The 25,804-nt window shown below is 41.4% G+C and overlaps 2 protein-coding genes across 3 annotated transcripts; both read right to left on the bottom strand.

Annotated features, from left to right (window-relative positions):
* Positions 1 to 1,015: 1,015 nt before the first annotated feature.
* On the bottom strand, positions 1,016 to 4,696 carry LOC133733768 (E3 ubiquitin-protein ligase RSL1-like). 2 transcript variants are annotated; one of them, XM_062161405.1, is made up of 3 exons: positions 3,580 to 4,690; positions 1,974 to 2,746; positions 1,016 to 1,487 (listed from the first exon to the last, which is right to left on the bottom strand). In XM_062161405.1, exons 1-3 carry the CDS (start codon positions 4,312 to 4,314, stop codon positions 1,295 to 1,297), a joined length of 1,701 nt encoding a protein of 566 aa, XP_062017389.1. In that variant the 5' UTR covers positions 4,315 to 4,690; the 3' UTR covers positions 1,016 to 1,294. The 2 variants fall into 2 exon arrangements, with proteins under 2 accessions (XP_062017389.1, XP_062017390.1); XM_062161406.1 differs by lacking the exon at positions 1,016 to 1,487 and having other exon boundaries at positions 2,081 to 2,334; positions 2,475 to 2,746; positions 3,580 to 4,696.
* A 294-nt stretch (positions 4,697 to 4,990) lies between these two features.
* On the bottom strand, positions 4,991 to 7,827 carry LOC133733769 (E3 ubiquitin-protein ligase RSL1-like). Its single transcript, XM_062161407.1, has 3 exons — positions 7,002 to 7,827; positions 5,785 to 6,557; positions 4,991 to 5,339 (listed from the first exon to the last, which is right to left on the bottom strand). The coding sequence occupies exons 1-3, from the start codon at positions 7,737 to 7,739 to the stop codon at positions 5,240 to 5,242; spliced, it is 1,611 nt and encodes a 536-aa protein (XP_062017391.1). The 5' UTR covers positions 7,740 to 7,827; the 3' UTR covers positions 4,991 to 5,239.
* Between the last annotated feature and the right edge of the window lie 17,977 nt (positions 7,828 to 25,804).

Genomic DNA, 25,804 nt, shown 5'->3' with positions numbered 1-25,804 from the left:
CTTCATCTATGCGTAACCCAATTTGATACGGATTGATTATAATCAATTGATTATCCATTAAAACCCAATTTGGGCTTTATCATGTGCAATCGATGACGGTTATCCGCAATTTGGGCTTCATCTATGCGTAACCCAATTTGATACGGATTGATTATAATCAATTGATTATCCATTAGAACCCAATTTGGGCTTTATCATGTGCAATCGAATTTGATACGGATTGTTTATAATGATAATTTAATCGTTTGTGAATATATTGTTCATTGAAATTTCGTTTCGAGTCTTTTGACTAGATAATCGAACTCAAGATTCACACAAACCCAATTTAAAGGTGGATTCTTCTCCACGCACCATCATTGCCTTACCATTCCCAGGTCAGAGATTGGTCCCAATTTCCTCCTCTACGACTAAATTAAGAGCAATTCCAACAATTTTCCTATAATTTCTGTATAATAAAAAAGCACAAGTCAATGGTTTAGCCTCTTTTTCTTCTCTAACTCTAACAGATTCTCTATTTTACAGCATTCTAAAAAATCTCCATAATTCTTTCTTAAAATTTTAGAGATTGCTGTAAATTTAGGGATTTTGGTTTTCTCTTTTCTCACTATCTCTAAAATGAGGATAGTTATAGAGAATCTGTCGGAGCAAAATATGCTGATTTTCCCCTAAAATAGAAAAAAATCAAAATATAAAGAAGTTGTTAGAGTTGCTCTAATTAATCCCAACTATTGCCAGCGCACGCAACGATCTGAGGAATGAAAATGATTTTTTTTTTCCTGCAAATTCCAACTGAAGCATTGCTTTTCCAGCGATAGGAAAAACATTAAAATTTTCTCTCTTCATGGGATTTACTGCATATCGTTGTTCAATATTGAGAACCGATGAAAAAGTCTGTTAGTTGTTCAACTTCCCTCTCTGGGTACTTCCTACTGTTATGTTCTGCTCTTAGCTTCCCATCAGTGTCTACAGGTATTTTGTACTTGCATGCTGATGCATTAACCTCTTACTGATGACATTGACAAACTTTCACTTTCATAACCCATAACAATATCATACACTTAATTTAAAGCGGACACATACAAAACCTACTACTGTGCCAGTTAACCAAAACTGGGGCCATATGACAACTTGGGATCTGAACAGGGTGTTAAATCTTAACAAAAACCGGGCCATGTTACAATTTGCGATCATCTTTACCCCCACTATTTTCCAGAAGAAGTTTGGGATCCTAACCAAAAGATGGAAGCAAAAGCTGACAAGTAGCATAACCGTGATCAACAGTTGGCAATCCTCATCAACGTCGTGGTCGTACCTGCCTTGGCTGTTCATTTCCTGGTGCAACTTGTCGTGGGCGCACACGTACAATAGGCTGCACTGGATGCGGCTGCTCATGTATTATGTTGTGCTCATCCCAGAGTGGGCAGGAACATGTTGGTTTCTTGTTCTTCCATTCAGCTCCACAAGTGTAGCAGAACTCATATCCACACCTATGAAGAGAAACCAATAGCATTGGTATTGGAACAAATGTAAAATAGCAGCTTCCAGAAAAGAACAAGTGAGACTAAGGTGAGGCGGCCACAGGATCTTTTTATAGATAATTAACATTTCAGGCAAAGTTTGCGAACAAGTACAAGCATAAATCATAATGGACGCGCATATACCAACATATATTAGCTCTGTTTGGTGGTTGGATGGTAATGTGGATTTCACACATAAGAACTCAATAATATAACAGTATGATTGATAGTCATATTCACTCTCGCATTCAAGTTGCTACAAATTACACGGTATACACCGGCTTGATTTGACCATGTGTCTATAATACTTGTCTTTTCTTGTTTCATTCCTCACTAACCAACCAAAAGATCAAATTCCTCTGTACAAATATGCTAATTATATCTGATACCAAAGATCACACCACGACAACAACCAAAATATAGGTCAAATAGGATAAGAGAGAGAGAGTAAAGCACCTGCAAGTGATGTGGTTACAACCTTCTGCAAGTTCAACCATGTGGTTGCACTTCTTACAGTTGCGCCACTGTTTTGTTGTAGCCAATGAATTCAGCAGTTGATCTTCTTTGGGGGGAAATGGATGTGATTGTTTGTACTCTTCGCAGCTCATTTTGTAATGCCAAGGAACCATGCAATCAAAACAAAAATAGTAATGACATTTCATGCATTTCCTGGCTGCAGATTCTTCAGCACCAACGCAAGAAGTTTTGGTATATTCAAAGACCTCCATTTTGGACATTAAGGCAGAACACTTGGGGTAAGGGCAATAGACTCTCTCTGTAACAGGAATAGAAGATTCCTTGATTCGTTGGCTCATAACTGCAACAAGATTAGGTGCCAAGAATTGTTCATAGCTATCAATATTCACCTCAGAATTACAGGCTTCATGTGGACACTGTGCCACCATCCCACTAAGCAACTTTACTTCCACATGTTTTTTCACACAAGAAATGCAATACCTGTGCAGACAACCATCGATTGAAAACATGCGAGTAACATCAGTTTCTTCAAAACAAATCGCACAAGTCTCCTTGAAACTCTTGCCATTGTGAGTTTTTACACACCAGCTGATCTGAGAAACTATAGCATCTCTTGCAAATTTAAACACAAACTTAATTTCACTAGGTGCCACAAGAGAAGGGCTGCAAGATTCAAATTTTCTCTGTAAAAGAGCAACTTGATTGACTAATGTTGCAATCTTGCTGTTCCCAGGAATCACTTCGTCTGTAACCTGTATTTATGAAGTGCAATCTCTTATATCAGTGGCACACAAAAACTTCTCTGTTATCCTGAGCAGGTTTTATTTTATAAACATGGCATATCCATATGAAATATCTTACAGATACAAAGTCTTGTACCTACATGACTTGCATCATTGGTGAAAGTGAATTTGAATACTAATAGCTAGCTAGAACTAAGGAATTAAGTTCAAGAATATTTTGGCACAGTAGTCTTGATGCAGGGACGGTTTATTAAGATACCTGTGACAGATTCAAGTTGTTTGGAATTTGACAATGCATCTTTCATAGCTAAGTTGAGAGTAACACCCAAAGCAGTGGTCCAATTTAAGAACATGGACTTATTAACTTCCAGAACATCAGCACATTATGGAGTTCTTTGAGAGAAATTACATTTTCCATGGTATCTATTTTTTTGCACAACTAGACTTGAAGCTTTCCTGCCTTGCAGTTCAACTAGTTAAACCAATCTAAGTGCTCAATCAAGAACCCAAGAACTAACAAATTAGCCAATTAGTAATGATCATTGATTAGTCTATGTTTATAACCATGGATTACAGACTTCTCTAAGCTATGTCCAATTGAATTCAGAATATCACACTTCTCAATCTCTTCCAATTTCATCTGTAATGATTTTCCCCAACTTAATCAAATCCCAATGGTTTTCTCCCCTGGCTGAGCAAATATCCCAATTGTTCATTAACCTAAAACCATGGATCCTAAAACCAACAAATAAAAAAATAAAAAATAAAACAAAAAGAGAGCATTTCTGAAAAACTTAACTAGACCAAACAGGCAATAAAAGAACAAAGGCTTTCAGACTCACATATTGGTAAAGCTTGTTGTCATCAATGAAAAAGGTGATATTTTTCAAGTCCAGTGTGAGAGCTTTATTAAGTCCTTCACAGAGAGCCTCAAGCTCCGCAGCCTCATTGCTCATAATCTCGCCATCAATCAACACTTCTAGATTCTTCTTGGCCTCGAAAATCAGATTATCTCTCGGGTCACAAATCGCAACCCCAATCCCACCCACCGCCACCTTCACATTCTTGACCACCTCTTCACTAATCAAACCCTTGCAATACAATCTCAAACACTCGGTCTGCAACCCATCTTTTGAAGACGACGACCCATCCGTACAGTACAGCCTTTCATATTCGTCTCCGTACTCGCTCCAGTAGTCCTCGGGCAAGTCACGGACGTCGATAGCGAACTTCTGGTCGTGAATCCGACGGTCGAGATCCGTCTTCAGTTTCTTCACCTCCAAAACGCTGCGTTCGTGGTCCTCGTACTCCTGAGGAAACCTCTCCACGTCCTCGAGCATGAACGCTGCGGCGAGGTCCAAGAGGTCGTCCTTGGGCTCGTACGGCGGAGACTGCTGAGTACTGGAGGAGGGTTGGAGAGCCAGAGAGGCGGTGAGGGCTTCCTTCATTTGAAGATTGAATGCCATGTCGAGGTCGGAGTCTAGGGTTTTGACTGCCAAGAGCTCTCTGCGCTGCTCCGCCAGAATGGCTTGGAGGTCTTCTGCGTCTCTATGATCATCCATGATTGGATCCTCCATGATTTCTGTTTCAGTGAGAGAGAGAGCAGAGTATGTAGACTAATTCCCGCTCCTTGGGAAATGTAAAGGCGTAGAACTAGTAGCTTTAGCTTCTCAGAGAAGAAAGAAACCAAGGGGCGGAGATGGTCTTGGGAAATGAGAGTCGATTGGATTTCATTGTTAACACCAACCATCTCCAAGACGAAAAACCATACTAGTTTACTTTTCGGTCTGCACCAGCAAAAATAGTTGAAAAGGATTGGTTGCAACTTGTAACTATAGGGAAACACTATCATAAAGACTTCAACAATACTAGCTTTGACAAAACCAAACCTTACTTGACAAGTTTTGACTTCGACACTGTACACTACCAATATGGATAGAAAACAGACGCCCAAGTGACTTTTCGTTCTTTTTTTTTTTTTTTTTTTTTGGCAAATGACTTTTCGTTCTTAGACTACAAATATAGTTGGGTTTCGCCAGACGGAGATGGAGCAACCCAAAACAAAGGCTGGCCGGTTCGCCTCCGTCGCTTAAGGCCAACTCCGACTGCATCCGCTGCCATCTTTGACATTGAGCTGATCAGTAACAGATTTCAACATGGCAACAAGTGAACAAACATTTACAAACTCCTCAACGCAATGCTATACCATGTCGCAGATGCATTGTTTATAGATTTTCAAACTGTAGAAACAAAAGAAAAACCTTGGTCTTCAAAGAAACCAACTAATGTAGCAAAAGAAGTTTAACATAACTACATAAGGCTGCTGGCCAACATTATAATTTTAGCACCGTATGTCCTTTGAACACCCTTCCCACTCCACCATTTTCCATAGAAAAAAAGAAACCAAAAGGAGGAGAACGCAAAAGATGACTATTTTTAGAGTAGTCTTGATCCCACTAATATAACAACGGTCATGGTAATTCTGATCATCATTGTGGCCGCTTATGTTGTAAGTATGTACTGCTCGTCCCAGAGTGGGCAGGAACAAGGTTTCCTGTCCTTCCATTCAGCTCCACAAGTGTAGCAAAACTGATATCCACATCTACAAAGACGATGGAACCATGAGACAAGCCACAATTAAGCATAGGCATAAAGGAAAAAATAGAAGCATCCAGAAATACCTAGAGAAACTAGGTAAGGCCCTAGAATTAGATCTGTTGATAGAGAACCAGCATCTCAGACAATGTTGGCCAACAAACCGAAGCATAAATCATAACGAAAACGATATCAACAACATTTACAAATTGGATTTTGGTGATTGTGTGATAGTGTCAATTTCACACCTAAAACTAGAGGAACTTGTTCAGGTAAGCCATCTTGATTTCACTGGCCACTTAGTAAAATTTCTGTCCTTGCTTCATTCCTCTCTATACCGAACAAAAAATATCCCACTTTCAAAAGATAGTGCTAATTTATAAATTGGCAAGAACAATTTGTAACAGGAACACGATATAAATATAAATAGGTCCAATAGAAGAGTTAAGTACCTGCAAGTAATGTGGTAACAACCTTGTGCAAGTTCAACCATGTGGTTGCACTTAACACACTGCCGCCAGAGTCTCTTTGTAGCCAGTGACTTCAGCATTTGATGTTCTTTAGGGAAATTGTGTGACGTTTGGTACTCATCACAGGTCAATTCAAAATGCCAAGGAACCAAGCACTTGATACAAAAATAGTAGTGGCATTTCATGCATTTTCTGGCTCCAGATTCTTCAGCACCACCATAAGAAGTTTTGGTATATTCTAAGATCTCCTTCTTGGACATTAATGCAGAACACTTGGGATATTGGCAATAGACTCTGTCTGTAACATGAATAGAAGACTCCTTGATTCGTTGGTTCATAACCTCAACTAGTTTAGGTGCCAAGAAGAAATTCTCATAGCTATCAATATTCACTTCGGATTTGCAGCCTTCATGAGGACAATGTGCCACCATCCCATTAAGCAACCTTACTTCCACGTGCTGTTTCATACAAGAAATGCAATACCTGTGCAGACAACCATCGATTGAAAACATTCGAGCAACATCAGTTTCTTCATAACATATGACACAAGTCTCCTTCAAAGACTTGCCATTGCTAGTTTCTGCTTGCCAGGTGATCTGAGAAACTATAGCCTCTCTTGCAAATTTAAATGCAAACTTAATATCACCACGTGCCACAAGTGAAGGGCTGCAGGATTCAAATTCTTTTTGTAGAAGAGCAACTTGGTTGACTAGTGTTGCAATCTTGCTGTTTCCAGGAACCACTCTGTTTGTAAACTACAGTTTTAAAAATGTCAAGTATCTAATAAGTGGCACCAAACATTCTATTAATCATATGTACAATGATCTCTCTAAATCCAAGAAGTGTATACTATAAATAACAAGAGTTGAGAGTTTTCTGGTTAATTCAATTCCCTTTGTGATGACTGACAGTTCAAATAAATTTTCAAGTATAGTCCTCTGTTCACTCTCTCACAATGCTTCCCCTACCAAAACCCATCAATATCATATTGTTTAATTCCATACATTTTTACCCTGGCTAAGAAAACATCCCAAGTTTTCACACAAGCCGACAGCTACTATCATGAAGATAATACCAAAGTAAACCAAGGATGCAAAAGCAATCATGTGAAATGATAAACATTAAGAGAAATTAAAGAAACTAATTAGCCCCCTAAATAGTAACGAATAATCAAATGAGTACTTAATGCTAAGACTCACATATTGGTAAAGCTTGTTATCATCACAGAAAAATGTGACATTCTTCAAGTCCATAGTTAGAGCTTTATTAAGCCCTTCAACCAGAGCCTCAAGCTCCGCAGCCTCATCGCTCAGTCTCTCACCATCAACCACCGCCTCCATATTCTTCTTCACCTCGAAAACCAGATTATCTCTAGGGTCACAGATCGCAACCCCAATCCCGCCCACCGCCATTTTCACATTCTTCACAACCTCTTCACTAATCAAACCCTTGCAGTACAATCTCAAACACTCTGTCTCCGCCGCAGCTTTTCCCGACGACGACGACGCCCCGTCCGTACAGAACGGCCGTTCGTACACGTCCCCGTGATTCCTCCAGTATTCCTCCGGCAAGTCACGGACGTCGATCGCGAACTTCTGGTCGTGAATCCGACGGTCCAGATCCTCCTTCGCCCTCCTCGCCTCCAAAACGCTGCGCTCGTGGTCCTCGTACTCCTGCGAGAACCTCTCCACGTCCTCCAGCAGTAGCGTGGCGACGATGTCCAACACGTCGTCGTTTGGCTCGTACGGCTGCGACGGAGGAGGAGACTGCGAAGTACTCGGTGATGGATTGAGCGCCAGAGAGGCGGTTATGGCTTCTTGCATTTGTAGATTGAAGGCCAAGTCGAGGTCGGCGTCTAGAGTTTTGGCGGCCAAGAGCTCCCTGCGCTGCTCGGAGAGGATGACGTGGACGTCGGTTTGCTCCGTCAGGGTTTCCATGACTTCTGAGACTGAAAGAGTAAAGCTTGGTAGAGAAGGAAGAGACCAAGACTCAATGTCTCTTTTGGGAAAATGAGAGAGTCCGTTCGATTTCGCCACGGCGAAATTATGGCAGTTTTGATAATCGTGTGGTCAATTGCTCTTCCCGCTTTTAGAAAAAATTGATTAATAAATGTTGATTTATTAGTTTTTTAATTAGTTTGACTAGCTTTGACCATGGGCATTAAAGTTGGAAAAATAAGGATTCAACTTGTTTCTGGTCTTGAAACTCCCTTCCGGCCTTCCCCATTTGGATTTAAGAAATCTTTTGATTCAAGAATTTGAAGTTTTGGGAAAGGAAATTCATTTATTTTCTGTGTTTTGTAAGTATAGAGATAGGAACAATTTCTCAGAGGAAAAGGAAAATTATAAAAATACCACATTCTTATTTTCTATACGGGAAGAAAAAAATTTGTTCCGAGAGAGAAGTTTGGGAAAACTATACCGCTTGGTTTTTGGTGCTTCGACGGTTTGTGAGGGTCCGTCCAGCGAGGCGTCCTTGTGGCGTCGTCGTCGGATGGGAATTTAAGATTACTTTGCTCTCTGGAGGGGCTAATTAGTATGGGCACAGACAAATTGGAGAAGGTGGCCGGGATGCCGTCAGCAGGCTGGGCAGATTGTCACGCTCCGAATTTCGAATAAAGAAATTCGAATCCGAAGTGTAATAACTTAACAAGCACAAGAAAAACACTTAGAAAAATTTTCATTTAAACTAGGCAACAAAAAAAAACCGAGCTCACAAATATCAATACCGACTCGTTCTTTAGAGCTACATATTACATTACAGAGAGTTTACAAATTAAATTAAATAACAATTCAATGAGTAAATACACCCACCACACTCACTATATAGCGAAAGACTAAAACCAAAAGTACACTTTTACGTCCAAACTACGACAGCAACTAAGCCTTCGACGGTTACTCGTCACTCTGACCTGCACAATAATCTCTACACCATGGAATAGTGCACCAGGTTGAAACAACAAACCCGGTAATATTTTGCCAGCTCGTGTGAGTAAACTCAAATAACCACAAAACACATTTCCGACTCAAGGACAACAAATTAACATGATGATTATTTCAAAAATCAAAATCTTTTTCTTTTTAAGGAAAATACAAGTCACCACCGTGACAAATCAAATCATTTATAGTCTCAACAACAAAATCAAGAAATCACTCTTCTTTCCTTTCAGCATGAATCATTTATCACCACAATGACATGCTAAAACATTTCTCAACTTACTACGAGTCTCAACCACAACTGCATTAACAAATTAAACAAAATAAAACCAGTAATCCCTGCTGTTTGGCTCCAAAACCAGTTTGGGAAGCAAACTGTCTCTTTTGAGTGCCCAAGCTTGCCACCACTGTGGGGTGTAGTTGTCTAGGCGTCCCTTAACCTGGCTTATTCTCAAACGCTGTGGACGAGGAGAGCACCAACCTCGTCACCAGGTTCTTTTCTCTGCCTTTCGAAAAAGGACTTATGCCTTACGGATAAGGACTTGTGGTGTGATCTCTTGTGTCACTGAGTTGATACTTAGTGTTGTAGACTAAGCAGAGCAATCATCGAGAAGTAGGAGAAAGCACGGGTTTTGCTAAAGCGTGATGTGATGCCTCGGAAATTCGTTATTATTTTTCGAGGATTTTTTGGAATTTAATTAGTGGTTATTGAATGATTTTGTGGCTCGTGGATGGAGATGAAGTGTTTCGGGCGAATAATTATTCAAGATGCGTCATTTTAGGAGGGGCGCGAAGGTTGACTTTTTATTCGTTGGGTTTCTTTGAAAACTTTCTTCATGAAAGTGGTAGAGCGCGTCGATACGAGTTCGTGGACATGTGGCACGCATCAATCGGAGTTCGTATGAGAAAGTTATGAGCGATTGAAAATTGGGAAAATTCTATAAATAGGGGTTTCTGTTTTCGAAATTACTATTTATATTTTGGGAAGTTTCCAAAACTGGAAACCAGAAAAACTCTCTTCTCTCTCCTGATTTTTGACTGACCCGACCCGTACTCGGTCGATCTGACCCTACTTTTCTGGCGACCTCCGGCCTTGAAACTTGGACAAACTTCTTCGCCTCCATCGTGCGCTCCTCTCATGTGGCATCCTCTAGCAACGATTTGCACCATGTGCGGTGCTGGAAGGCGGCGACTTTGAGTGTAGTCGGACCCGATCGGTTTTCGGATCTCCGACGACAGCAGGGCTTCAAACCAAGCTTGTGGACCTCGCGGCAGTCTCCTCTATCGATCCTTGGTGGTTGTTTGGAGCAATTTACAGTAAGTTCTAACTTTGGACCGTGATAGGCGGCGATGTAGACCGAGTTGGCTTGAACCCTAGGTATTAAAGTTGTTATATTTGGTGTTGTTGACATTTTGGACGGTTGGATTAAGATGGTTTTAAGTTTTGGTCGGTGGTGGTCGTGGTGGTTGTGCCACCGCTTATGGCGGCGCTTTGGCGGCTTTCTGGCCATGTCAGGGGTAGTTTCTGGTTTTATATATGATCTACTCGTCGATACGAGCGTTTCGATATATAATACGCAATTTTTGGAGATCGTATGAATATGTTATGGTTTTTACCGTTTTCGATAGTTTCGGTTATCGATCCGTGAGGATCCGACTATCCGATCGACTTGTGGTTTTGTCACATCGATTGTAGAAGCATTCCAGAGACTTTGGGTGGTCTCGAATGAGGTTTTGCCTCGATTGGCGTTACTTTCAGGGTTGTTGTTCGATTAGGGGATTCAAACTTTAATCACTTGGTGATTCGTGTACTAATTTGAGATCATCGGTGATTAGGTGCTTCGATTCTCAAGGTGATTTGGACGAGTTGTTGGTGAGAGTGTTAGTTCATTTCTGTATAGAAGACGTAGCAGGATTCTGAGGTGAGTAATCTCACAATGCTCAATTAATATGATTCTGTCACGAGGTGATTTTTGTTGTGTGCTTTGGGGAATTGCATATTTAATTGTCAGAGTTTCAATTAATATGATTTTGTCATAGGGTGACTTGTGTTGTTTTCTTTTGGGAAAAGAACTTTGTGTTGGAAAGCATGGTATGTGTTCCTTTTTCTTGAGTTGAAAGGTTCCTCGTTTTGGTGTGAGTTGTGTGGAGTTTTGTTGAGTTACTTATACGAGCTTTCATAAGCTTACCAGGTTTGTTGTGTGGCAACCCGGTGCACTATTCAATGGTGTAGGGGTTAATTCTACAAGTTAGGGTAATCGTGGCTGAAACCGAGGTAGCGTGCTAGCAGTTTTACGGTAGGAAGCCAATTTTGCGACTTTACCGTGATTAAGACTTTTGCTTGTAGTAAGCTCTAAGGTGCATTTACTTATTATATGGTTGTGGCAATTTAATTCGTAACTTGTGTAATATTTGACTCTGCTAAGCAAGTCTGTATCGAGATAGTGGGTTCAGGGCATCGGTATGTACTTGGTTTAAAAAGGAAAAAGTTTTACAGGTATTTTGTATTGATGACCGAACCATCACACATGTATAATTATGAGATTATATATTGATTTTTAAGTGTGTTTAAAAATAGGGGCGTGATACGTGACTTTATCTTCGCTGGGTTGCGAGGGCGTTACCCTTGCTTCGCTGGTTTCAACTGGGTTGAAGGTAGGTTGCTCCGAAGAGACTTTGATAATCTGTACGATTAGTTGATTGAAGAGTTGTGTCTTTTTGTCCCTTGAAACCTAGTATTTATACCTAGGGTTTCAACTGTTCCTTGCCATAAAAGGATTATTGATTGAAGATTCCTAATTGGTTTCTGCTACTTGAATCCTATAAGAGCTCGTTTTCCTTACGGACTCCGGAATGGGAGAAGCTGTAACCCAAACCCAAGTAGGCTCATTTTTGGGCCTCAGGTATCTGCCCGTTAGGCTCAATCCTCTTAAAGGATATTGCCAAAATTACTTTTGGGCTCAAACATTGCCCCCCAGGCCTCGAGATCAAGCTCGCGAATATGTAACTGATCGAAGAGGACTTAAACGACATGCCTTATGATAAAAACGAGGTCATTAATGCGGATTCGCGACCGCACAACTGCAAAATGCCTTTTCGTCGTATCGTTTCCCTCACAAAATCCCTTATTTAACTCCTGTCGCAAACGTCTGAATCCATCATTTCAGAAACCCTTGTCAGTCTCTCATTAAACCCAGAAAACCCTCTTTTTCCAGACTTCATCTCTTATTCAGCAACCCAAAAATGTCACCTCAGAAGAAAATCATCATCAACCAAGAAGAAGAAATCAATGAGCAAGCCGCTCATGTCTGGGAAACTGGTATGGGTGCTCGGTGTCTGGCTCACACCTCGATCCAGAGGCCTCTTCTTTCTGGTTTCGCCAACAACCAGGCCGGATTGGTCCCCACTCCCCGAGATCACTTGCTGGAGGCTGCCATGGCCATATATGGTCTTCCTATCCACCGACCCATTCCGGTCCTCCGAAGGACTCCTGGTGATTTCAGCAGTTAGGGCCAGAGACAACAAAAAGCTCGAGTAGGGTTCTGGCCATCGGTGAACGACGATGAACTCGCCTGGTATCGCGAGGTCCGAGGAAGGGACATGGCTCCCTGGAATGCAGTGGGCATCACCGATACTATCGATATGTGCTTCCATCTCCCTGGTGGGGCCAATCGAGCACCTCTAGCCGCCGCCTTCTGCCTCTGGAATACTTCCAGCAACACCTTCGACTTTAGATTTGGGCAAATGGTCATAACGCTGCTGGACATCCTCACCATCACAGGGCTACCCATCGACTATGAGCCCTATGTGCATGGCCAATTTGATGCCATCGAATTCCTCTCGCGGATGGATCAAACTGGTCGTCCTACCTTCACCAAGTCCTACTCGAATTGGCGAAATCATTATCGTGGACAACATGATACGACTTCTGGCATCGCCTCTCTGGAGTATTGGCTATATAAGTACATTTTTGTATTCTAGCAACAAGTCAATGAGTCTCTGTTTCTCGCTAGGCTCCAAGTTTGCGCTGATAGCCACCTCCATGGGCTCAGCTGTAGTTCCCAAATTGACCTTCTTGATAGGGTCCTTGACCTTTTGAGGGGTATCATCCAATGTGGCCGGAGCTAGTTGAATTAGCTCCTCTTCCTCCTCATGATCAGTGAATTCTTCATTAATGCATTCCAATGTGGCCACTCGTCCATAGGCCTTTTTCTCTACCAAGTATGAAGACAATCTGTCATACAAGGAGTGAAAGAACTTTACCCCTTCCTCTAGAAGGAAACAATCCATTAATTGGCCTGAGATTGGGGCACAGCGTGGCCAGGCCTTTCCAGGTCTTCCTTAGCGAGCGTAAGCCCCCACTGTGCCGGTTCAGAGCCATCACCCCTGTGGGGTGGCCCTTGTTATCAATGCCACTAACTTGCAATAGAGTGATTGGCTCCAAGTAGTACCTGGCATCTACAAAATTTGCGGAGACAGGGAAAAGTCTAGGATCAGCCTTGATTATTTCTGCCTTATCAGTAACCCTGTTCCACATGATCAGTTCTTGGTTCCCGATTTTAAATCTTCAATTTGACCTCCACACTTCAAATTGCTTCAAGCCGCTTAGAGGGATTGATGTATGTCTCACAAGCTTTAAAACCCCTCAAGAATTGGGGCTAAAGGTGGCCGGAATTATGAGTTCCGATAATGAACACGAAACAACGCCGCCACCACTTCGCTACATTGTTGCGCCTTCTACGGCCAAAATCGAGCAACAAAACTACCATAGACTTGAAGAGAGAGAAGAGACGAATCAAAGGAGACTAGTGGCGTGGCCAAATGTGATTGGACGGCGAAGATATGGCCGGAAAACCAATTTGGGTCGGGCCGGCAACTTGGGAGAGAAATCCGGATTGGTGTTTTCGTTTTTGGAAAGTTAGGGTTTTTCACTTTTTTGATATTTTTCCAAATTTTTTCTATTTATCCAAAATTGGAAAACTTTTTCCGTTGACCATAAATTCTTCATACAAACTCCAATTTTTGCGTTCCACATATCCACAAACTCGTATCGACGCCCTTTATGACTTTTGTGAAGGAAGTGTTCAGAGAAACTCAACAAATAAAAAGTCAAACCCTTGACTCATCGAAAATAAAATGTTTTGAGTAATTATTCGTCCGAAACACTTTTGCTCCACTCTCGAACCACGAAATCGTCCTAACAATCAACTTAATAATTTCTGAAAAATCATCAAAAATTAATAATGAATTTCTGGGGTATTACACAGATCGTTCCAGATCTCATCTTCTTGGGTTGTCGAGCGTAGGTTGGGCACGACGGTTGTGTGGTCATGAGTGCTGGGTTAGGTGGCCGCCGGTTAGAAAACTGAGTGCACCATGGAGACTTGACAAGCGATTGGAGTATAAACCTGACGTGTAATGTCACGCCCCTGATTTTTAACACAATTAAAAATCGATATATAACCCCATAATTATATATGCGTGAACGTTCAGTCATCAATACAAATACATGGAAACATTTTTCCTTTTTAAACCAAGTACATACTGATGCCCTGAACCCTCAAAATTAATATACACTCACTCCACAGAGTTATATATTACACAAGCTTACAAATTAAATTGTCAACAACAAAATAAAACGTAAATGCTCCTCAAGGCTTACTACAACGAAAGTCTTTATAACGGTAAAGTCACAAAATTGACTTCCTACCATAATGCTACCAGCACGCCACCTCAGGTTCAGCCACGATTACCCTGACCTGAAGGATTAACCCCTACACCGTTTGAATGGTGTACCGGGTTGTCACACAACAAACCCGGTAAGCTTTTGCAAGCCCGTATGAGTAACTCAAAACAACTCACACAAAATCACGGGATAAAAGCCCGCACAACTCACGCCAAACACGAGGAAAACCTTTCGACTTGAGAATAAGGAAAACATACCATGCTTCCCAAAACAATACTCTTTTCCCAAAAGGAAATCACAAAAGGAAATCACAAAAGTCACAACGTGGCAAAATCATATAAATCGTTAACCTAACAATTCAAATATGATTAATCGATCCAACCTGGATAAAACACATCAAATCGGTCCAACCTGGACAAAACACATCAAATCGGTCCAACCTGGACAAAACACATAATCGGTCCAACCTGGACAAAACACATCAAATCGGTCCAACCTGGACAAAACACATACGCACATCAATCATACATATCGTTAACCTAACAAATAGCATATGATTCTATTAGTCCAACCTGGACAAAATACGTACCCAGTAATCGTAAGTAACCTACTTAGATCCATGAGGTACCATGGCAGACAGACTAGAGCTCTAATTGAATATATCGTAACCTGTCACCTCGGCCAAGGTTCAACCTTACGATATACATTGCCTGAGGATGCAACCTGCAACCCCGGATCTTTAGGCCAACCTGACCTTCAGATCAAAACATTAAACGAGTCGCACCGGACCCCAAATGTCAAATCAAATCAAACGGAGACATCACAACCTGTGACTCTCACATCCTCAGACCACCGGTCGTCGGATCAAAACGTTAAATCAAATCAAAAGGAGAAATCACAAGCTGTGACTCTCACATCCTAAGACCACCGGCCGTCTGATCAAAACATTAAATCAAATCAAAAGGAGAAATCACAAGCTGTGACTCTCACATCCTCAGACCACTGGTCGTCGGATCAAAACATTAAATCAAATCAAAAGGAGAAATCACAACTTGTGACTCTCACATCCACAAAACACTTTTCAAAACAATAGAAATACCATTTCCCACCATTTGTTTTCCGAAAAGCCACAACCCAAAACAATAAACGCATCAATTCATGCATATTGTTTTCATCAATCCACAACACACCAAAACATATATATATATATATATATGTGTGTGTGTGTGTGTGTGTGTGTGTGTGTGTGTAGTCATTCACTCAGGAATACCACTAATACATGAATACATATGTATATATATATATCCCATAATATATATATATATGTACACACATAGTCATCCACTCAGAAATGCCACTAATACCATCTATAGTTCATTTCAAAAGCTAATCAAAATCAACCAATTTAAATCCGTTCATAATTGAACTTTGTGAGATTACTCACCTCGAAACTCACGCTGCGTCTCCAATATAGAACAAAGCAGCCAAACCGCAAAACAACCGTCCAAGAATACTTCCCAAGTACCTAATCACATATAGTTTCAACTTAGTAACGATTCACAAACGATTTAAGTTCGAAACCCCTGTTTTGAACTAAAATCCCCAAAGTGGAGCCAATCGAGGCGAAACCACATCCGAGACCTCCCAAAGTCTCCGAAATACATCCACGATCGATACGTCCCAACCACAAGTCGATCGGACGCTCGGATCCTCACGGATCGAATAAATCAACCGGTATGAAACCGTAAAAATCATAACAATTCCATACGAACTCCAAAATATGCGTATTATATATCAAAACGCTCGTATCGACGAGTAGAAGACATATAATACCAGAAACAGTGTCATACATGGCCGGAACACCGCCGGAACGCCGCCACAGGCAGTGGCGCACCGCCGCAGGCCAAAACTCAATATTTCACAAAACTCCAAACAACAAAGTTCTTCATCTAAGCATGCTTGTGAATTCTCATAACTAGCTCGAAGTCAGACAACAAGCATAAATGGTCGAAAACTACCTCACAAGCCGTGAACAGTAATCCAATCTGAGTTGAACCAAGTTTTACATGAATCGATCTAAACAACCACCGAGAATCGCCGCAAGAGGACACCACAGGGACGACCAGACGGAGGAGGCGAACCAGCTGACAAAATTTCACGGCCAGAGATCGCCGGAGCTCGCCGGAAAAGCCGGGTCCGGGTCAGGTCAGTCGAAAAACTCAGATACCGAAGGTATCAGTCGAGAGAGAAGAGAGAGAAAAGATAGAAGGGTTTCCGGAAAAGGAAGGAAATGAAAATAGTAAGTTTCCAACTTGGGAAACTTGTATTTATACCAAAATGGAAATTCCTTCCAATGGCCATAACTTTCTCATACAAACTCCGATTCTCGCGTTCCACATGTCCACGAACTCGTATCGACGCGCTCTACAACTTTCGTGAAGGAAGTTTTCAGAGAATCCCAATGTATCAAAAGTCAACCTTTGCAACCCCTCTAAGGTCATACTTTTCGAATAATTATTCGCCCGAAACACTTCCGCTCCATCCACGAGCCACGAAACCGTCCAATAACCACAATTTAAATTCCGGAAAATCCTCGGAAAATAAATAAGAATTTCAGGGGCATCACATTTCACCCCCCTTAAAGAAATTTCGTCCCGAAATTTAAACGTACCTCCTCACACAAGTACGAATAAATCATGCTCAATCCAATTCTCATTCATCAACCACCTGTTCCTGTCTCACAGTCCAACATACCTAGATCAACAATAGATACAGGTACCCTACCTAGTATCACAATTCTAGGAATCGTTACCACACCACTTAGTGGTAACCCAATCATTTCATGGATCTCATCCTTGTACACTACCCAACAAAGACTCTGTGACTGCAGCACTACACACAGATCACACAAGAGTCCAGAATCCTGTCATCACAACAGTATCTGTATCATTTCCTCGATAATGCAACCCTTGCATTACAAGAATTGAAAATGAAACCTTCATTTCAACTCAAATCGAGCCTACATATCACAACTTAATAAGTGTCTACCCAACCTGGGGACATAAAATCAAGCTAAGGTCTGGCCCCGCCTGACTCACACATAAATCATCACCTGTCATTGTAATCAAAATCAAAGTGGTATAGACCCTCTACTACCACAACAATGAAGGATGCATCACATCACATGCCACACTCAAAAGTTTAACTATAGACAACAGGCAAAACTCACACAACACAACACACGGAAAGAAGCACGCAACTATCACCCATCATTCTAGCAACACAAGTAGAATAAGATAAGGTACCTCCTTCCCTAGCACCCTGCTGACCAACAGCAAACACCCTCGTATTTCCCTGAGGTAGTTGCCTCTGTTGATTCCCTTGTCCTCCACCCTGTACTTGGGTACAATCTCTGGAGTAATGCCCTGCCTGGCCACATCTAAAGCATACAATGTTCTTCGGCTTCGTGCAAACCCTAGAAGTATGGCCCAACTCATTACAATTGAAACACCTCACGGGTGCCACCTGCCCCACAGGTGCAGCTGCCTCCCTAGCTGACGCCTGGTAATGAGTCCTCCGCCTTTTCCAGGACCCACCCTGATTATCTGTCCCATCACTGCTCTCAGCAGTCGCCTTTCCCTTCCTTCGGGAGTCCCTCTCAGCCGACTCGTGCTCCTGGAAAGTCAGGTTCTCCCGCTCAATGGCCATAGCCTTAGCAAAAATGAGCTTCACCGTCTTCAGTTCCAGAACAGCGACATCGCGCAGGATCGAAGCATTCAGTCCCCACTGAAACTTCATGGCCAAGCTCTCAGCATCCATCTGCCTCACAAAGCGATACAACCTTGAGAACTCAGCCTCATACTCCCTCACACTCTTAGTTCCTTGGACTAACAAGACAAATTCCCTTTCCAACTGCTCCCTCATTGAAGGCGGAAAGTACTTCTTCAGGAACAGTTCCACAAAACCATCCCAGGTCATAGTGGACACATCCATAACTCTCTGCGTGCCGCTCCACCATACTCGTGTATCGCCTTGGAGCATAAACGCAGCAATCTTTCTCTTCTCAATGTCGTCGCAGACGACCATCTCGAAGTAGGTCTTCATGTTCTCGATCCATTGATCTGCCAACATGTGATCTGTTCCTCCCTGGAATGGAACTCCTCCCAGCCTCGAGATCTCCTTTGCCAACTTCGACAAACGAGTGGGATCCGCAACATCCACAACAGGTGTAGTAGGCTGCACAACGTGCGATGCCTCCACCTCATCCTGAAAAATCTCCTCAACAGGAGGAATCCTGCCCCTACCTCGGGCTCTACCCCTGCCTCTGGGTCTACCTCGACCCCTAGCTCTGCCTCCTTGTGAATCCATCACCTAAGGAGCAAAACACACTTGATTAATACTTGCAAAATCTCCAACACGCAAGTACAAGTCAAACAACATGACTTCAAAAAATCAAACAACTAAGCTCGTAGGAAAGGATACAGTTTTCCCCGAAAACAATCCTTATCACCTCACCAAAGTTCAATCCAGAGGTTCCCATTCCTCAAAGGACTGCAACCCAAGGATCCTACACCTAAGTTCACAACTTCACTAACAGAGCAAACCAATGCTCTGACGATTCTACACTCTAACCCACAACTAGCACTCCTACATACCCAATGATTATATCAATACTGAAGAGCATCAGATGGGGATCCGCTGCAGACGGGCCATCACTCGGATAGTACTGATTATCACCAAATATGTACCTTACGCTCTGATACCAAACTGTCACGCCCCTGATTTTTAACACAATTAAAAATCAATATATAACCCCATAATTATATATGTGTGAACGTTCAGTCATCAATACAAATACATGGAAACCTTTTGCCTTTTTAAACCAAGTACATACTGATGCCCTGAACCCTCAAAATTAATATACACTCACTCCACAGAGTTATATATTACACAAGCTTACGAATTAAATTGTCAACAACAAAATAAAATGTAAATGCTCCTCAGAGCTTACTACAACGGAAGTCTTTATAACGGTAAAGTCACAAAATTGACTTCCTACCGTAATGCTACCAACACGCCACCTCAGGTTCAACCACGATTACCCTGACCTGCATGATTAACCCCTACACCGTTTGAATGGTGCACCGGGTTATCACACAACAAACCCGGTAAGCTTTTGCAAGCCGGTATGAGTAACTCAAAACAACTCACACAAAATCACGAGATAAAAGCCCGCACAACTCACGCCAAACACGAGGAAAACCTTTCGACTCGAGAATAAGGAAAACATACCATGCTTCCCAAAACGATACTCTTTTCCCAAAAGGAAATCACAAAAGTCACAACGTGGCAAAATCATATAAATCGTTAACCTAACAATTCAAATATGATTAATCGATCCAACCTGGATAAAACACATCAAATCGGTCCAACCTGGACAAAACACATAATCGGTCCAACATGGAAAAAACACATAATCGGTCCAACCTGAAAAAATACACATAATCGGTCCAACCTGAAAAAAAACACATAATCGGTCCAACCTGGACAAAACACATCAAATCGGTCCAACCTGGACAAAACACATATGCACATCAATCATACCTATTGTTAACCTAACAAATAGCATATGACTCTTTTAGTCCAACCTGGACAAAATACGTACCCAGTAATCGTAAGTAACCTACTTAGATCCATGAGGTACCATGGCAGAGAGACTAGAGCTCTAACTGAATATATCGTAACCTGTCAGCTCAGCCAAGGTTCAACTTTACGATATACATTGCCTGAGGATGCAACCTGCAACCCCGGATCTTTAGGCCAACCTGACCTTCAGATCAAAACATTAAACGAGTCGCACCGGACCCCAAATGTCAAATCAAATCAAACGGAGACATCACAACCTGTGACTCTCACATCTGTAGACCACCGGTCGTCGGATCAAAACGTTAAATCAAATCAAAAGGAGAAATCACAAGCTGTGACTCTCACATCCTCAGACCACCGGTCGTCGGATCAAAACATTAAATCAAATCAAAAGGAGAAATCACAAGCTGTGACTCTCACATCCTAAGACCACCGGCCGTCGGATCAAAACATTAAATCAAATCAAAAGGAGAAATCACAAGCTGTGACTCTCACATCCTCAGACCACTGGTCGTCGGATCAAAACATTAAATCAAATCAAAAGGAGAAATCACAACCTGTGACTCTCACATCCACACAACACTTTTCAAAACAATAGAAATACCATTTCCCACCATTTGTTTTCCGAAAAGCCACAACCCAAAACAATAAAACGCATCAATTCATGCATATTGTTTTCATCAATCCACAACCCACCAAAACATATATATATATATATATATATGTTTTGGTGGGTTGTGGATTGATGAAAACAATATGCATGAATTGATGCGTTTTATTGTTTTGGGTTGTGGGTATTCCTGAGTGAATGACTACACACATATATATATATATATATATATATATATATATATATATATATATATATATATATATATATGTGTGTAGTCATTCACTCAGGAATACCACTAATACATGTATACATATGTATATATATATATATCCCATAATATATATATGTACACACATAGTCATCCACTCAGAAATGCCAATAATACCATCTATAGTTCATTTCGAAAGCTAATCAAAATCAACCAATTTAAATCCGTTCATAATTGAACCTTGTGAGATTACTCACCTCGAAACTCCCGCTACGTCTTCAATACAGAACAAAGCAGCCAAACCACAAAACAACCGTCCAAGAATACTTCCTAAGTACCTAATCACATATAGTTTCAACTTAGTAACGATTCACAAACGATTTAAGTTCGAAACCCCTGTTTTGAATTAAAATCCCCAAAGTGGCGGCAATCGAGGCGAAATCACATCCGAGACCTCCCAAAGTCTCCGGCATACATCCACGATCGATACGTCCCAACCACAAGTCGATCGGACGCTCGAATCCTCACGGATCGAATAAATCAACCGGTATGAAACTGTAAAAATCATAACAATTCCATACGAACTCCAAAATATGCGTATTATATATCAAAACGCTCGTATCGACGAGTAGAAGACATATAATATCATAAACAGTCTCATACATGGCCGGAACGCCGCCACAGGCAGTGGCGCACCGCCGCAGGCCAAAACTCAATATTTCACAAAACTCCCAACATCAAAGTTCTTCATCTAAGCATGATTGTGAATTCTCATAACTAGCTCGAAGTCAGAAAACAAGCATAAAGGGTCAAAAACTATCTCACAAGCCGTGAACAGTAATCCAATCTGAGTTGAACCTAGTTTTACGTGAATCGATCCAAACAACCACCAATGATCGATCAAGGAGGCTGCTCTGAGCTCCCCAAGCTCGGCTTGAAGCCTCTCCGACGTCGGAACAAGGATTTCCGACCGGGTCCGAAATCCTCAACTGCACCGCCTTGCTGCACTTCCTCCACCGAGAATCGCCGCAAGAGGACACCCCAGGGACGACCAGACGGAGGAGACGAACCAGCTGACCAAATTTCACGGCCAGAGATTGCCGGAGCTCGCCGGAAAAGCCGGGTCGGGTCAGTCGAAAAACTCAGATACCGAAGGTATCAGTCGAGAGAGAAGAGAGAGAAAAGATAGAAGGGTTTTCGGAAAAGGAAGGAAATGAAAATAGTAAGTTTCCAACTTGGGAAACTTCTATTTATACCAAAATGAAAATTCCTTCCAATGGCCATAACTATCTTATACAAACTCCGATTCTCGCGTTCCACATGTCCACGAACTCGTATCGACGCGCTCTACAACTTTTGTGAAGGAAGTTTTCGGAGAATCCCAACGTATCAAAAGTCAACCTTTGCAACCCCCCTAAGGTCATACTTTTCGAATAATTATTCGCCCGAAACACTTCCGCTCCGTCCACGAGCCACGAAACCGTCCAATAACCACAATTTAAATTCCGGAAAATCCTCGGAAAATAAATACGAATTTCCGGGGCATCACATGTAATCTGGTTGGGACTTCGATCTCTCTGACTTGGAGATTCGGCCGCCATCGTCAGCTGGTTGTTCATTGCAGGTTGAGGTGCGACGTCATGCCGGTGGTTCGTGCAGGGGTGACTGGAATGGGGGCTGGGCTTGTGCTTTTAGGCCCCTTTTGGAGGGCTATTAGGTTTTTATTATTTCACTTTTACTATTTGTTTTTATTTTGCTGATTTAGGTTGACAATAAATTCCTACTCTATAGTTGTAGGACTAGTCAGACTATATGCCTGGTTGTGCACTCTCAGTGCCTTGTGTGCCCTAGCGAGATATCGCTATGTTTTCATTGTACAATGGACGCTACCTCCTCGTGGCAGGATAAAATATCGTGTTATCGGATTTAATTCTGGTCGTCAGCATATTAGGAAAGCAACTTTATTGGTTTTATGGCATTGCTTTAACTTTCCGAAATGCCACCATTATTGTAAAGAAAATAGAGTAGTCAATATAACACTCTTTGCTAGTTTGTGCATGTTTGAATACATCATAATTATAGAGACTCCTGTTATTATTCAGATGTCATCTTGAGGTATATTGTAATGTAGGGTTTAGGTCACATGTCACCCCTATTGTATTTAGCAGTTTCATCAATCAAGTCTTGATTGCAGCCGCAGTAGCCCTTATTTAAATATATATTATATATATATATATATATATATATATATATATATATATATATATATACAGATTTGCTCACCTAAGGGACAATTTTAAGGGATTGTGAGGGACAAGTGCATATATATATATATATATATATATATATATATATACAGATTTGCTCACCTAAGGGACAATTTTAAGGGATTGTGAGGGACAAGTGCATCTCAACCACATGTATTAAATATAAAAACAAAAATTATAACAACTTAAAACTGTGCATTTTCAGCCATCAGATTCACTTGTGCCTCACAGTCTCTTAGGTGAGCAGGCCTTTTTATATATAAGTGGATCTCCAAATCTCCAAATAATTCATTTTCCCACCCTCTTGTTTTTCAGTTTAAAATTGGTAGCTAGATAATGATAACATTTTATAGGCATGTTAAGCAGTTTTGTTTTGGTCCATGTTTAGTTACTCATTTTTCATCATCTTCTTGCATTTTTTTGAATCAGATCAACGATTTCTCATTATAGTCTCAAGCTAGAGCAGTACATTACATACATTTCCACTGCCTTGAATACAGAGGGCAAATAAGAAGACGTGGTGTGTGTGTGTGTGTCTATATATATATATATAGTACCACTCATTAATGAACATCCATGCTCACTTATTGTAAAGTAAGCCTATGAACTATGAAAAGACATAGTAAATAGCAAGCCTAAAAAAAGACGTAGGTGCACAAAAGTGCATAGCTTCTCCTTACAAGGTAGGAAATTATTGTTTAAAAAAAAAACAACTAAGAGATTAGTAGCCCACATAGGCGCCTTCTGGGCCCAATCACCCGCCCATTCAACGAAGGCATGCAGAAGCCCTGCGAAACCCACCACGCCCCTTGACCTGCCATATCTACATCGCCTTCATACCACCATCGCCGACGCTGTACCTGATTCATAGGCAAGCCACAACCGCAGCCCACTATCCACCTACCCTCATCGAAGCCACCGCAGCGCAAGGAACCCGATCTCGTAATCAAGGCCGCTGTTCAAAATGCCCAACCGAACCCACCACCACTACGACCTAAACCCACCACCTCACAATCTCAGAAACCAGCGCCAACCCAAGCTAAAGCGAATCAAATCCACCCAAGTTAGAGCAATGCCGATGCAGACGCATCACCACTGCTTCCTCTGCCATCTGAGCAAAATCTATCGCCCAAAACTGAACATGTGAGGAAATCGATAACCCACAGAAAGAGAAGCCCGTCCGGTTGCACACGCCACACGCCGATACGGGTGCGCTGCTGGACGAGGTGGGTTTTGATGAAAGGAAAAACCTCATCATCTTCTTGCATTAATTATGAGTGTTGTTCATCTAACGGCTGATAATAAATGCGCACTTCTAAGTTATTATAATTTCAGTTTTTAAATTTAATATGTGACTAATATTCACTTGTCATCTACAATCTCTGATAATTTAGGTAAGCAACATTGTGAATTCTTAATCCTTTCTACTAGGAAGGATTCTGACTCACAAGGCGGTGGATGTAAAGGATTTACGGCTTCACTTCCATCACATTAGGATCTAGGAGAATAGTTTTCGGGTTCAAGAGAAGCCGAGTGCTATGCTTGTCTTTTCTTTTGACGACTGTGGAGATAGAAGAAAGGTCCCTTGTGGCAGGCCTTGGAATTTTGCTCGATCTCCATTTATACTTCAGGAATATGATGGTATGAATCCTGTTAACAAGGTTCCTCTCTTTGATTTGTTTTAATGGGTGCGGATTACCAACATACCTCCTGCTTTTGAAGTGAAAGAGACAATCTGCAACATTGCGTCTATTACTAGCAATGTTCTAGAATGGATGAGAAGCTTTTTAACAGTAAATGAGAAATTATGGTTAGGGTTTCCCATATGACATTTCCAAACCTATTTTTTTGAAAAAGGTTTGGAAATTGAGGAAAGAGATCCTTTTTCTTTGAAGAGAGGCTCCGATTGGGGGTGTGGAATGAAAACCCTACCAAGACCAAGAAGGAGTAGGAGGGGATTGGCCTTTTGCTCTTGACATATCCATCCAAGACTCCTTGCCGTACTACTAATGATAAGGAGATAATTATTGATTAATTTCTTTAGTTTGCTAGCTTACGTATTATGAAGTTATTTTTCACTAAGTTAAAAAAATATGCTGGAATACCACAATTGAGTGCATTGACAAAATGATGTTTGAGCTATTTTCTTTGTGAGAGATAATTTTTATAGTCATGTAGACTCTTAAAATAATGTAGGGTCATTGTAGTAGACTAGTAGTGGATGATACAAATTTTCTCTTTCTTGCTTGGCAACTGATTTAAGATACAAGCACATTGTAATCTATTGTATGTATCGTTCTCTTTTCCTGTAGTGTCCCCAATTTGTCATGACTCATGAGCGGTTATTCCGAGCCAGGTATGAAGATCGAGTGGAAGGGGTCTGGCGTTTGAGCGGTTTGACCAAGAAAACATCACCGCAATATTGAATGATTATCAGATTTTAAAATGGGCAAGCAGTTTTACAAAAATGTCTCGTTTGGTTCGCGGAATGGAAATGTTGGGAAAGGAAAGTTGATCATTTCCTATGTTTGGCACACCCAAGGAAAATAACAACTTTCCTGCATGAAGGGAAAATAAGGGGAAAAAGGAATCCTCCCACACCCCATGGGATTCATTTTCGCTCATACTTTCCTTGCATTAATTGCA

This window comes from Rosa rugosa, chromosome 2, assembly GCF_958449725.1.
Source record: "Rosa rugosa chromosome 2, drRosRugo1.1, whole genome shotgun sequence".
Lineage (NCBI taxonomy): Eukaryota > Viridiplantae > Streptophyta > Magnoliopsida > Rosales > Rosaceae > Rosa > Rosa rugosa.
Note: the sequence above shows the minus strand (reverse complement) of the source record. Positions and strands in the feature narration are given on the sequence as shown.